Source organism: Microcaecilia unicolor, chromosome 1, assembly GCF_901765095.1.
Source record: "Microcaecilia unicolor chromosome 1, aMicUni1.1, whole genome shotgun sequence".
NCBI classification, from domain to species: Eukaryota; Metazoa; Chordata; class Amphibia; order Gymnophiona; family Siphonopidae; genus Microcaecilia; species Microcaecilia unicolor.
In genome coordinates, this window is record NC_044031.1 from 579,937,723 (window position 1) to 579,950,394 (window position 12,672).

General features: G+C 45.5%; 1 protein-coding gene across 1 annotated transcript in view; it reads right to left on the minus strand.

Moving 5' to 3' along the window:
- Positions 1-799: 799 nt before the first annotated feature.
- The window catches only part of C1H8orf76 (chromosome 1 C8orf76 homolog), a 44,634-nt gene continuing 32,761 nt past the window's right edge, over positions 800-12,672 (minus strand). Inside the window, exon 6 of the mRNA XM_030190210.1 lies at positions 800-1,413. Coding sequence (XP_030046070.1) covers positions 1,195-1,413 — 219 coding nt within the window. The 3' untranslated portion in view covers positions 800-1,194. The remainder of the gene's footprint in view (positions 1,414-12,672) is intronic.

The following is a 12,672-nucleotide window of genomic DNA, read 5'->3' on the forward strand; positions in this document are numbered from 1 at the left end:
CCAGAAGGATGCTAGGCTGCTTAGAGAGGGGTATAATCAGCAGAAGAAAGGAGGTGTTGATGCCCCTCTACAAGTCGTTGGCGACGTCCACTTGGAGTATTGTGTTCAGTTTTGGAGGCCTTATCTTCCTAAAGATGTAAAAAGACTGGAAGTGCTGCAAAGAAAAGCTACAAAAATGGTATGGGATTTGCATTGTAAACCATACGAGGAGAGACTTGCTGACTCGAACATGTATACCTTGGAGGAAAGGAGAAACAGGGGTGACATGATACAGACGTTCAAATATTTGAAAGGTATTAATCCGCAAACAAACCTTTTCTGAAGATGGGAAGGTGGTAGAACTAGAGGACATGAATTGAGGTTGAAGGGGGACAGACTCAGGAGTAATGTCAGGAAGTATTTTTTCACGGAAAGGGTGGTAGATACATTGAATGCACTCCCGTGGGAGGTGGTGGAGATGAAAATGGTAATGGAATTCAAACATGCATAGGATAAACACAAAGGAATCCTGTTTAGAAGGAATGGATCCACGGAATCTTAGCAGAGATTGGGTGGCAACGCCGGTAACTGGGAAGCTAAACCAGTGCTGGGCAGACTTCTATGGTCTGCGCCCTGATCATAAATGAATAGATATGGATGGGCTGGAGTGTAAATTTTAAGGGGCCTCGACGTTAGCTTCAAAACCTTTAGTACAAGAACAGTGCTGGGCAGACTTCTACGGTCTGTGCTCCGAGAATAGCAAGGACAAATCAAACTCGGGTATACATATAAAGTATCGCATACCATGTAAAATGAGTTTATCGTGTTGGGCAGACTGGCTGGACCGTTCAGGTCTTTATCTGCCATCATTTACTGTATGTTACAGATATGCCAATGTACTTTTTCTATCTAGGTGCCATGTTATGAAATTATTTTCTAAGAATATTCTCAGCGAACAGTATGAATGGTCTGCGCTTATAGGACAGTAGAGATTGTGACCTTTTTTGAAGGAATGTCTCTGTTAACTATGCCGAGAAGCTCCCAAGTGACTGGAGATTGTATCAAAGGTATCATTACCCCCAAAAAAACATTGCAAGCAAGAATGCATGTGTTAATTTTCAACATGATGAATCAGCCATCCAGCTCAGGCCTTTCATCTGGTTAATAACAAAGTGAAGTGCTCATATATCACTTCTGAAACAGCAGCAATTCTCTTTAGTCTGGCTCACAGCTTGACCCATATTCTGGTGTCTGTGTATGACCAAGAGAAGTTTCACAGTGGGAGAAACCATCTTTTGTTTTTCTAAACCATCTGTTAGTGAATTCTTCATCTGATATAATTACAGATGCCGCCAGTGCAGTACTTCCTCCACATTTCCACTCCACCTGAGCTTCCTCTTTCATTCTTTCTGGCGTAAGGTCCTCCCCCATGACCTAAAAGAAATGAAAAAAAAAATCAATTCTTAAACCAAGTAACTTAAAAGCTAAGAAAGAAGACGGAGTTTGAAAATAAGCCCAATTTTTAACAACATTTCTGTGGAATAATTTGAAACAGCTAATCTAGACCTTTCAAATTATTCATATATTCAGTGGTGTATACAGGCGATTCTATAAATGGACAACTTAATTTAGGCACCCCAAAGTGTGCTATAGGAAGCTATTCTAGAAAAGAATGTAGGCACCTAGGTTCCATTATACAATACTAGCATAACCTGTTACTGACACACCTAACATTTAGGTGCCTGCATGTACACCGGCCAAATAGCTGGCATAAGTGTGAGTGCTGAAATGTGGCAGGTACCTAAATAACTTACAGTATTCTGCAAGTTATTTAGGTACCTGCTACATTTAAGCGTTCAGAGTGGGAGACCAACTTATATCTTGCCCATGCTCTGTCCTAGAGAGCTGAACAGGAACAGGGTTAGCAGGAATCCCGCAGTTCCCACAGGGATCCCCTCCAGGTCCATGGGACTTCTGTGGGGATGGATGGCACGGAAGCAGCTCCCCCAGGGTTCCCACAAATGTGTAGTGCCAGGTCAGCCTACCTATCCTTTCCGTGTGCCATGGCAATTATAATAGCACTAAAAAGGTAATAGTTATGATTGATAGCACTGAAATCCCCATAAGCACTGAGAGGGGAAGTTATCAACATGGGCTACTGTTAAGTTGAGTTATTTTACCATAAGCTGGGCTTATTTTAGTACAGGGGACGGGCAGGGATGGAGGAGATTTTAATGGAGACGGGCAGGGATGAGTGAAATTTTTGTCCCTGTGCAGCTCTCTACTCTGTCCCTGTGCATGCCCCCTTGCAAATATGCACCAGGTAATTTAAGCAGGTATTTGCAGAAGAGTGCTTAGTCAGAATTGTTGCATTTACACACATAAATGCCATTATTCTATACATTTACACAAGTAAATGAGGGTGATTAGCATGTAGAATTGCCCTTCATATATATAGTGAGTACTACTGAAAATACAGCCATAAGGGGCAAATTCTATAGCCTCATGCCTAGAGTTGCAAACTACTTAAGTGTATAAAATGCATCAAATGCACCTTTAATGGCCAGTTTTGCCAGTTGGTATACTAGGCGCTAACCTATAAAGTAACACCTAAGATCTATAGCACATAACTCCAAAGTGGACAGATACGTGGGAGGAGCATGGGCATGGCACCAAATAACTCATACTGTCAGTTATACGTATCACGTGAAGGGGCATAATTGAAAGGGGCGCCCAAGTTTTCCTGATGGTAACCTAGGCATGATGATTTACACCGGCCGTTGACATGTCATGTTTGCACCTAAGATAAGGTGCACAAATGCCTACCTGCACTAGTATTCGATAATGGCTTAGACCTGCTCATATGCTGTTATAGAACTAGTGCTCGGAACGCAGAATTGGGATGCCTAATTGCCTCCCTTATATATAAGTAGTATGTTGAACAGTTGAATATCAGAGCTTCTTCGTGTAAGCTACATGTAGAAGTGGCAAATATTGGTGCTAAAGGGGCCATATGTGGGCACCTACTACTACTACTACTACTACTATTTAGCATTTCTATAGCGCTACAAGGCATACGCAGCGCTGCACAAACATAGAAGAAAGACAGTCCCTGCTCAAAGAGCTTATAATCTAATAGACAAAAATAAATAAAGTAAGCAAATCAAATCAATTAATGTGAACGGGAAGGAAGAGAGGAGGGTAGGTGGAGGCGAGTGGTTACAAGTGGTTACGAGTCAAAAGCAATGTTAAAGAGGTGGGCTTTCAGTCTAGATTTAAAGGTGGCCAAGGATGGGGCAAGACGTAGGGGCTCAGGAAGTTTATTCCAGGCGTAGGGTGCAGCGAGACAGAAGGCGCGAAGTCTGGAGTTGGCAGTAGTGGAGAAGGGAACAGATAAGAAGGATTTATCCATGGAGCGGAGTGCACGGGAAGGGGTGTAGGGAAGGACGAGTGTGGAGAGATACTGGGGAGCAGCAGAGTGAGTACATTTATAGGTTAGTAGAAGAAGTTTGAACAGGATGCGAAAACGGATAGGGAGCCAGTGAAGGGTCTTGAGGAGAGGGGTAGTATGAGTAAAGCGACCCTGGCGGAAGATGAGACGGGCAGCAGAGTTTTGAACCGACTGGAGAGGGGAGAGGTGACTAAGTGGGAGGCCAGCAAAAAGCAGATTGCAGTAGTCTAAACGAGAGGTGACAAGGGTGTGGATGAGGGTTTTGGTAGAGTGCTCGGAAAGAAAGGGGCGGATTTTACGGATGTTGTAAAGAAAGAAACGACAGGTCTTGGCAATCTACTGGATATGAGCAGAGAAGGAGAGAGAAGAGTCACAGAAGTGTGGAGAGTGCCTATTTTATAGCAGCATGAATATTTGCGTAAGACAGCATTAGCATGCCGGAAATGTACTCACCCATGGTTATACTAGCCATAGACCTGGTGTAAATTTGGGCACATAAATGCACCATGTGCTTGCGTAACTTACAGTATTCTGTAAAAATACTTTAAAAGGGGTAGTCGTGTTGGTCTGCTGTAGCAAAACTGACAGAGGCAGGTGGTAGCTTATAGACTACTATATGGAGGCATGAGCTTTTAAGAACTAGAGTCCACTTTGTCAGATGGATCTGTGTCTACTAAGGTACTACCTGCCTCTGTCAGTATTCTGTATTTTATTTATTTATTTACAAAGTCTTGATATACCGTTTTTTGCCAAAGATGGCTTCAAAGCAGTTTATAATTAAAAAGATACCATGCTGTTAGAAAAGACAGAAAGAAGTTTTACGAGTGGGCAGGGTAGGCTACAGGGAAGGGGTGAGTTTTTAAAGGCGACTTAAATTTAGTATAACAGGGTTCTGAACAGAGACATGAGGGTAAACTGTTCCACATTCGAGGGCCAATGTAACTGAAAGCTGTTGCTTGTGTGGTTTCCAATCTGAAAACAAGGGGGGGGGGGGGGCGCAAATGGAGTAAGCTAGCATCCGTTGAGCGGAAGGAGCGTGAAGGTGTGTACGGAATGATAACATGGGAGAGATAATCCGAGGCAGTTGGAGAGCGAGATTTAAAGATCAAAATCAGGAGATTGTACTGAATGCATGCAGAGAAGGGCAACCAGTGTTCTTGATACAGTAAAGGTGTAATATGGTCAAAAGGCTGGGCACGATGTAGAAGATGAGCAGCTGTAGACTTCACTAGTTGAAGATGCTTTAAAGATTAGAGTGGGAGTCCTGTATAGAGAGAATTGCAATAATCCAGATCAGTGATCACCATTGAGAGGAAAAAGTGCTCGTATGGAAGAGAAAGAAATGATAGAACGAACAGACCAAATGCGGTAGAGTGAGAAAAAGGAAGCTTGAACTACAGCTTTGATTTATCGTTTAAAAGTGAGGTGGCTATCAAAAAATACCCCAAGGATCTTAACGGTTTCTTGAAATGGTAGCATATGTTGATGAAGAACAGGATGAGAAGGGGTCGAGGAGGCAGGGTTTGGAAAATGAATGGCCTCACATTTCTGGGCATTGAGATGAAAGGAGTGATCTTGAAGTCAGATAAAAACTTCAGAAAGACAGGAGTTGAGCAGAAGTAAAATATTAAAGAGCATCGGAGTGAGGACAGTGCTCTGAGGGATACCAGAGTCAATGCTAAAAGTTTGAGATTGGTAGTGCTAGGGAGAGTCCTGAAATGAATGCACAGAGAGATAACTATGAAACCATTGAAGTATGGTATCAGTTATACCAATGGAGCAAAGAGGTGAACGTAGAAGAGCATGATTGACTAAATTGAGAGCAGAGGATAAATCTAGTGAGACCAGTACAACCAGTACAACAGAAAAGCGCTGATTCAAAGATGTTCTGATGGAATCATGAAGAGCTATAAGAAGAGTTTCTGTGCTGTGTTCTTTGTGGAAACCAGCCTGGTATGGATATAGAATAAGGGAAGAGTCAAGGAAGTCCATCAGGTGACGGTGTACAATTGTTTCCCACACTATAGAAAGAAACGGAATATTCGATATTGGTCTATAGTTAGCTGGGTTAGTTGGGTCTAAAGTAGTTTTTTTAAGAATTAGGATAATTAAAGCATGCTTCCAGGAAGTGGGTACATGGCCCATGGATAAGCTACGTTGTACTATAGGGAGGAGGAGAGGGAGGATTTGAGGAGCAGCACATTTAAAAAGGGAGGCAGGCCATGGGTCGAGGGAAGAACTAGAATGATCTGTGGCAAGGAGGACGCTTTTAGGAGAAGCCAGGGCTGGAATTGTAAAAGTCGTCCCGGAGGAAGTAAGTGAGAGAGGACATGGGGATGAGGGTGAACTCTTAGGGGGTGAAGTGAAATGAGTGGGGATTTGAGGAGATGAGACACATTGTGGAAGTTAAAATTTTAACCTTTTGTACCCAGTAAATACCCAATGTAGAGGGCGAAAGAATAGATGGATCAAACGAAGGCAAAGAGGAGCCCGATGGGGAAACCGATTCAATAAGCTGAAAAAGGGCATGAGGTTTAGAGGCCCCAGTAGAGATGTGTCGTGAAATATAGTCTCTTTTATTTTGACGAAGTAGAGCACTGTATTGTTGGTAGTGTGCAAGGAAGATGTCTAAGGTGGCTGTAGAGCAATATTTGTGCCAAGCGTGCTCTGCGCTACAAAGCTATGTCTTGTGCAGATTAAGAGAAGAAGAAAACCAGGGCGCAGTGGTCTTGTGTTTATGTGTCAACAGCTTTAGAGGAGCTATAATGTCCAGAGCCTGGCAAAGGGACTTATTCAGTGTTTGGATCAAAGGTGAGAATGGTGGATGAGTAGAAGAAGTTAAGTGTGACGGGGATGGAAGGAGGGAAGAGTGTTATCAGAAAGAAACCTTCGGGTGGGGGTCTAGAGAGGATGGGAGGAGTGAAGACAGGGAAAGGAACTGTAAAGTAAAGAAGAGCATGGTCTGTCCAAGAGTACCATACTGAATTAATCTGAGTGGGCTTGAAAGAAAATGAACGGGCGAGAATAAAAGTGAGGAAGAAGGTGGGCTGCACCTGATGTAAGCTGAGGAAGAAGATGCTGACAAAGCCTTGTAAGCAAACCACTGGGAAACTGGAAGCATTTGGGAACCCTTGCCACAAGAGGGACTGCATACTGCGAAACCGTTGGGACCTCAGAACTGAAAGGATGAAAAGGAATGGAACCTCTGCTGTCAGGTGTGGACAACTGAAGTGAAAGAGACTGGGAATTAGTGTTTGTACAAACATTATGGAAGAAAGCAGCCAAGTTAGGGCAGTCTGAAACAGTTCAGGGAAAGAAATCTGCTAATAAGTGGATGTTTTCACGGGGAGGAGGGAGAATGGACAATAGTAAATTAAATGTTTTGTGTGTTCTAAATATCCTAAAGGGAGGTGGCTGTTCTGGCTGAGCTGATCCCAATGTTGGAGAGGGAACCAGCCTTTTGCACTACAGGAAAATTACCGAGAAATGTAAAGTCTTAATTGTGAAAGCCTGAGGTGGCTCGGGAAGCCTATTTGCATAGCTTTACTTGTTAGAACCCAAGGAGGCCAAGAAGCCAATTTGCATATTAACTGAACTCCACTAGTTTACCTTTGTTTGGTTCCCTTTTGGAAAGAAATGAGAAGCTCCAAGGGATTAAGAATATCCTTGAAGGTGTTTTAGCAGTGCTAATCTACACTGAGGAACTTTTGATGTGCTTTTGTTTTTCACCCTGACTATACTAGTAACAAAGAATAAACACTACTGCAGCTGGACATAAGTGCATTGCATTGCTGAAACCAGGAGATTTGCATGTATGCCTCCTTCAGGTGTGTACAGTATCCATAATGCCAATGTGCATGTGGCCATCAATGTTCTAGCCTACCAGGCCTTGTACTGCAGCCCCTTTCTTCCTCCCTGAGCACTGATGCTGAACCTGGGGATTTGTGCACACACATATATCATTTCCAGGTTCAGTGAATATAAACCTACAGCTCCTTTATCAGCCCTCTCTTGCATGTCAACCCCCACTCCAACCATCCATCTCCTCCTGGACAACACTTCAGGACTCGATGCCGAACTCAGCAACATGTACACACCTGCATATGGTGTCGTTTCCAGGATCAGTGGGGTAAGCCCAATCATTCAGTGCTGGCTCTCCCTTCCATGTCAGCTACCAGAACCGTGTGCATGCTTTGGCCCCAGCAACCACTACTTCTCCTCCTGCAATTCTGGGTCATTTACACAACTCTCCATCAGCTCACTTTAAAGGCTCTGCAGCACTTTACCTGGGACCCCTAGCAGCCACCCAACAGCTCCAAGACTCAACCAGCTCTGGTAGAGTTTTTTTTTCCTCTCCATCATTTTTATGTGTATAAGTGGTAGGCTCATTGTCTGCATTATGTGGGTGTCTGTTATAGAATTGCCTCCTATATATAGGGTTTGAATACTGGTGCCTATACATATAATCTACAGATATAATTGGCACTGCCTCTAGAATACCCTAACCATGCCCACTTGGCTTTACATATAGCATATAATGCTGCCCAATACTTTAAAACCAGCAGAGAGAAATTCACCATGAATACTCTTATCATACAATGTTCTCAATGTTCCCAGACTGTGGAATGCTCTCCTATTACACCTTCGTCAACGCATGTCTTTAGCCCAATTTAAAGTTGGCCTCAAGGCGAATGCTCCCAAAGTTGAGTTGTTCTTTCTGTTGTGACTTGGCAATCTCTGGTGAGATCCTTCAATGAGAGCTTCTCTACTGTTTGTTTTTACCCTCCCTATTTGCTTTTGAAGATTGTAGTTCTCCCCACTACCTATTATATGTTATCTGGTCTATTAGTCTTTTTTTCCCTATTTTTGATTGACGCCTTCTAGATGGTGTTTACTCTAGGTTGGGATAGAAAATTTTTAATAAACTTGGAAAACCAAAGCACTTAGATTTTTGACACTAAACCAAACGTCTAAGTGCTTTTTGAATATCAAGTTCATTGTTTTCTATAGCAAATAAAAACAGAAAAGTTCAGATTGGGACACAAGTTATTGCTCAAATTATGTTTTGAAGGGGTCTACAGACCCTGTGTTCACTCTTCTACAGACTCTTTTTCTTGGGCCTAAGATTATACCTAATCACTGTCCTAAAGATGAATGAGAAACAGTAGGAAGTCTAAGTCACAATCAGCTATTCCATCAACTCAATACTCTTCCCAACAAACCTGTAAACTAGGCTTCTGCTCCATAATTCATTTAGAAACGAAATGGAAAGAAAACTGTGCACACTTGAAATTGATGGGGAAAAAAATATGATACACTGCACCAAGGTGGACTCCATTTTGGAACATTTTTTTTCTCTTCGCTTTAGAGGAATGTAGGAGTATGTTAATACATACAGCAGCGGGGTGAGAACCAGGGAAACCAATGTTCAAATTTCACCAATACCCTTTATGACTTTAGGCAAGTTGTTTAACCTTCTACTGCTTCATGTACAAAGTTAGGGACAGAGAAATAGCTACTGCATCTGAATGTAACTTGCTTTGACTACTATCAGGTGACCCTCAGGGGGAGGAATGCTGGCTTCGGCCTAACCCCTGGTAAGCCTTTTCCTCAGCTGAGAGGTGCCCAGCTCTACCACCGGCTGCCTTTCAGGTGCTGTGGAGGACTTGCAGCTCATCTGCATATCATTTACAGCCTTCTCCGGGGTGACTCCCAGGTCCACTCCAATCCACTCAGGGCCTCCGCTCTAGGTGCCCAGCGCTCCCACCAGGTGCTGTGCAGGACTTGCAGCCCTTCTGCATTTCCTCACAGCTGTATCCGGGGTGACTCCCAGGTCCACCCCGATCTTCCCAGGGCCCTCGCTCCAAGTGCCAGGGTTTCCAGGTGCTTTTTGGCTAGGATCAGGCAACCCTCAGGGGGAGGAATGCTGGCTTCGGCCTAACCCCTGGTAAGCCTTTTCCTCAGCTGAGAGGTGCCCAGCTCTACCACTGGCTGCCTTTCAGGTGCTGTGGAGGACTTGTAGCTCATCTGCATATCATTTACAGCCTTCTCCGGGGTGACTCCCAGGTCCACTCCGATCCACTCAGAGCCTCTGCTCTAGGTGCCGTGATTTTTCTCTTTACATCTACTTTTCTCTCAGTTACTACTTATGGCTCCAGTACACTTTTTCTTCTTGGCACTGTCCCTTCCTAATTTGTATCTCCATCTTAAACCACTGTACACTGCAGGAACACATTGTCCACCATCTGTATTCATCATCTCACCATCTCTTTTTTCCTCTTCCTTTTTCTCAGCTCTCAACCTTAAACATTTCCTTCCTTCTATTCATCCATCTCCTTTCTATCTGAGTACATCTCGCCTTCGTCACTGTCGTCGTACCTCTCCTACTCTTCTCCGTACTCTCTTACTCCTTCTCCTGCTCTCCGCTGGGAACGTTAATCCCAATCCTGGTCCTCCACATCAGCTCTCGTCCTATCCATGAAAACGATTCCGGGATGTCTCCAATCTCATCTCTATTCCCCTCCTCACCCCCTCTTCCCTCCCCTTTTCGTGTGCCCTGTGGAATGCCCGCTCGGTCTGCAACAAACTTCCCTTCACCCATGATCTCTTCATCTCCCGTTCCCTTCAACTGCTCGCCCTAACTGAAACCTGGCTCACCCCCGACGACTCTGCCTCAGTCGCGGCCCTATGCCATGGAGGTTATCTTTTCTCCCACACTCCCCACCCAGTTGGCCGCGGAGGAGGCGTCAGGTTTCTACTTTCGCCCTCCTGTAGTTTTCAACCCCTCCTCCTACCGCTGTCTCACTGCTTCTCATCCTTTGAAGTTCACTCCATCCGTCTATTCTACCCGCTGCCACTCAGAGTTGCAGTCATTTACCGCCCCCCTGATAAGTCCCCCTCTTCCTTCCTTACTGACTTCGATGCCTGGCTCTCTGTTTTTCTTGAACCCTCATCTCCGTCCCTCATTCTTGGAGACTTTAACATAAATGCTGACGACCCATCCGACTCAGTTCCTCATTCTGACATCCTCCTTCAACCTCCAGCTGAGCTCCACCACCCCTACTCACCAAAATGGCCATTGTCTTGACCTCGTCCTCTCCTCTACCTGCTCACCCTCCAATTTCTGCGCCTCTGCTCTTCCTCTCTCAGATCATCACCTGATCACCTTCACACTTCATCACCCTCCCCCTCAGTCCCGCCCAACACTAACCACTACTTTCAGGAATCTCCAGGCTGTCGACCCTCCCACCTCTAGTATCTCTAATCTCCTCCCGTCCATCATGTCCTCCGAGTCTGTCGACAAGGCTGTCTCTACTTACAATGCTACTCTCTCCTCTGCTCTGGACACCCTTGCACCATCCATCTCCCGTCCCACAAGGAGTACTAATCCACAGCCCTTGCATCCGATACCTTCGCTCCTGTGCCCAATCTGCTGAACGCCTCTGGAGGAAATCTCGCACCCATAGCAACTTCATTCATTACAAATTCATGCTATCCTCCTTCCAGTCCTTCCTATTCCTTGCCAAACAGGACTATTACACCCAATTGACTAATTCTCTCGGCTCCAACCCTCGTCGTCTCTTCACCACCCTTAACTCCCTCCTCAAAGTGCCCTCCGCTCCCACCCCCCTCACTCTCTCCTCAATCATTGGCTGACTACTTCCGCGACAAGGTGCAGAAGATCAAGTTCGAATTCACTATCAAGCCACCTCTTCCTCTTCACCCTTTAACCCACTCCCTCAACCAACCAACCCAGGCCTCCTTCTCCTCTTTTCCTGACATCACCGAGGAGGAAACCGTCCACCTTCTTTCCTCCTCGAAATGCACCACCTGTTCCTCTGATCCCATCCCCACTAACTTACTAAACACCATCTCTCCTACTGTCACCCCCCCCCCATCTGTCATATCCTCAACCTCTCTCTCTCCACTGCAACTGTCCCTGACTCCTTCAAGCATGCTGTAGTCACACCACTCCTCAAAAAACCATCACTAGATCCTACCTGCCCTTCCAACTACTGCCCCATCTCCCCCTACCCTTCCTCTCCAAGATACTTGAAAGCGCCGTTCACAACCGCTGCCTTGATTTTCTCTCCTCTCATGCCATCCTCGATCCGCTTCAATCCGGTTTTCATCCTCTACACTTGACAGAAACGGCACTCACTAAAGTCTGTAATGACCTGTTCCTTGCCAAATCCAAAGGTCACTACTCCATCCTCATCCTCCTCGACCTATCCGCCGCTTTTGACACTGTCAATCATAATTTACTTCTTGCTACACTATCCTCATTTGGGTTCCAGGGCTCTGTCCTCTCCTGGTTCTCCTCTTATCTCTCCCACCGTACCTTAGAGTACATTCTCATGGATCTTCCTCCACCCCCATCCCGCTCTCTGTTGGAGTTCCTCATGGTTCTCTCCTTGGACCCCTTCTTTTTCCAATCTACACCTCTTCCCTGGGCTCGCTGATATCATATCATGGTTTCCAATATCATTTTTATGCTGACGACACCCAGCTTTATCTCTCCACACCAGACATCACTGTGGAAACCCAGGCCAAAGTATCAGCCTGCTTATCCGACATTGCTGCCTGGATGTCCAACCGCCACCTGAAACAGAACATGGCCGAGACCGAGCTCATTGTCTTTCCATCCAAACCCACTTCTCCTCTCCCTCCACTCTCTATTTCAGTCGATAACTCCCTCATCCTCCCCGTCTCATCTGCCCGTAACCTCGGAGTCATCTTCGACTCCTCCCTCTCCTTCTCTGCCTATATCCAGCAGACAGCCAAGACCTGTCGCTTCTTTCTCTATAACATCAGCAAAATTCGCCCTTTCCTCTCTGAGCACACCACCCGAACTCTCATCCACTCTCTCATTATCTCTCTCCTTGACTACTGCAACCTACTCCTCACTGGCCTCCCACTTAACCATCTATCCCCCCCTCAATCCGTTCAGAACTCTGCTGTGCATCTTATCTTCCGTCTAGACCGATATGCTCATATCACCCCTGTCCTCAAGTCATTTCACTGGCTTCCGATCAGGTACCGCATACAGTTCAAGCTTCTCCTACTAACCTACAAATGCACTCAATCTGCAGCCCCTCACTACCTCTCTACCCTCATCTCCCCTTACGCTCCTACCCGTAACCTCCGCTCACAGGACAAATCCCTCCTCTCAGTACCCTTCTCCACCACCGCCAACTCCAGACTCCGCCCTTTCTGCCTCGCCTCACCCTATGCTTGGAATA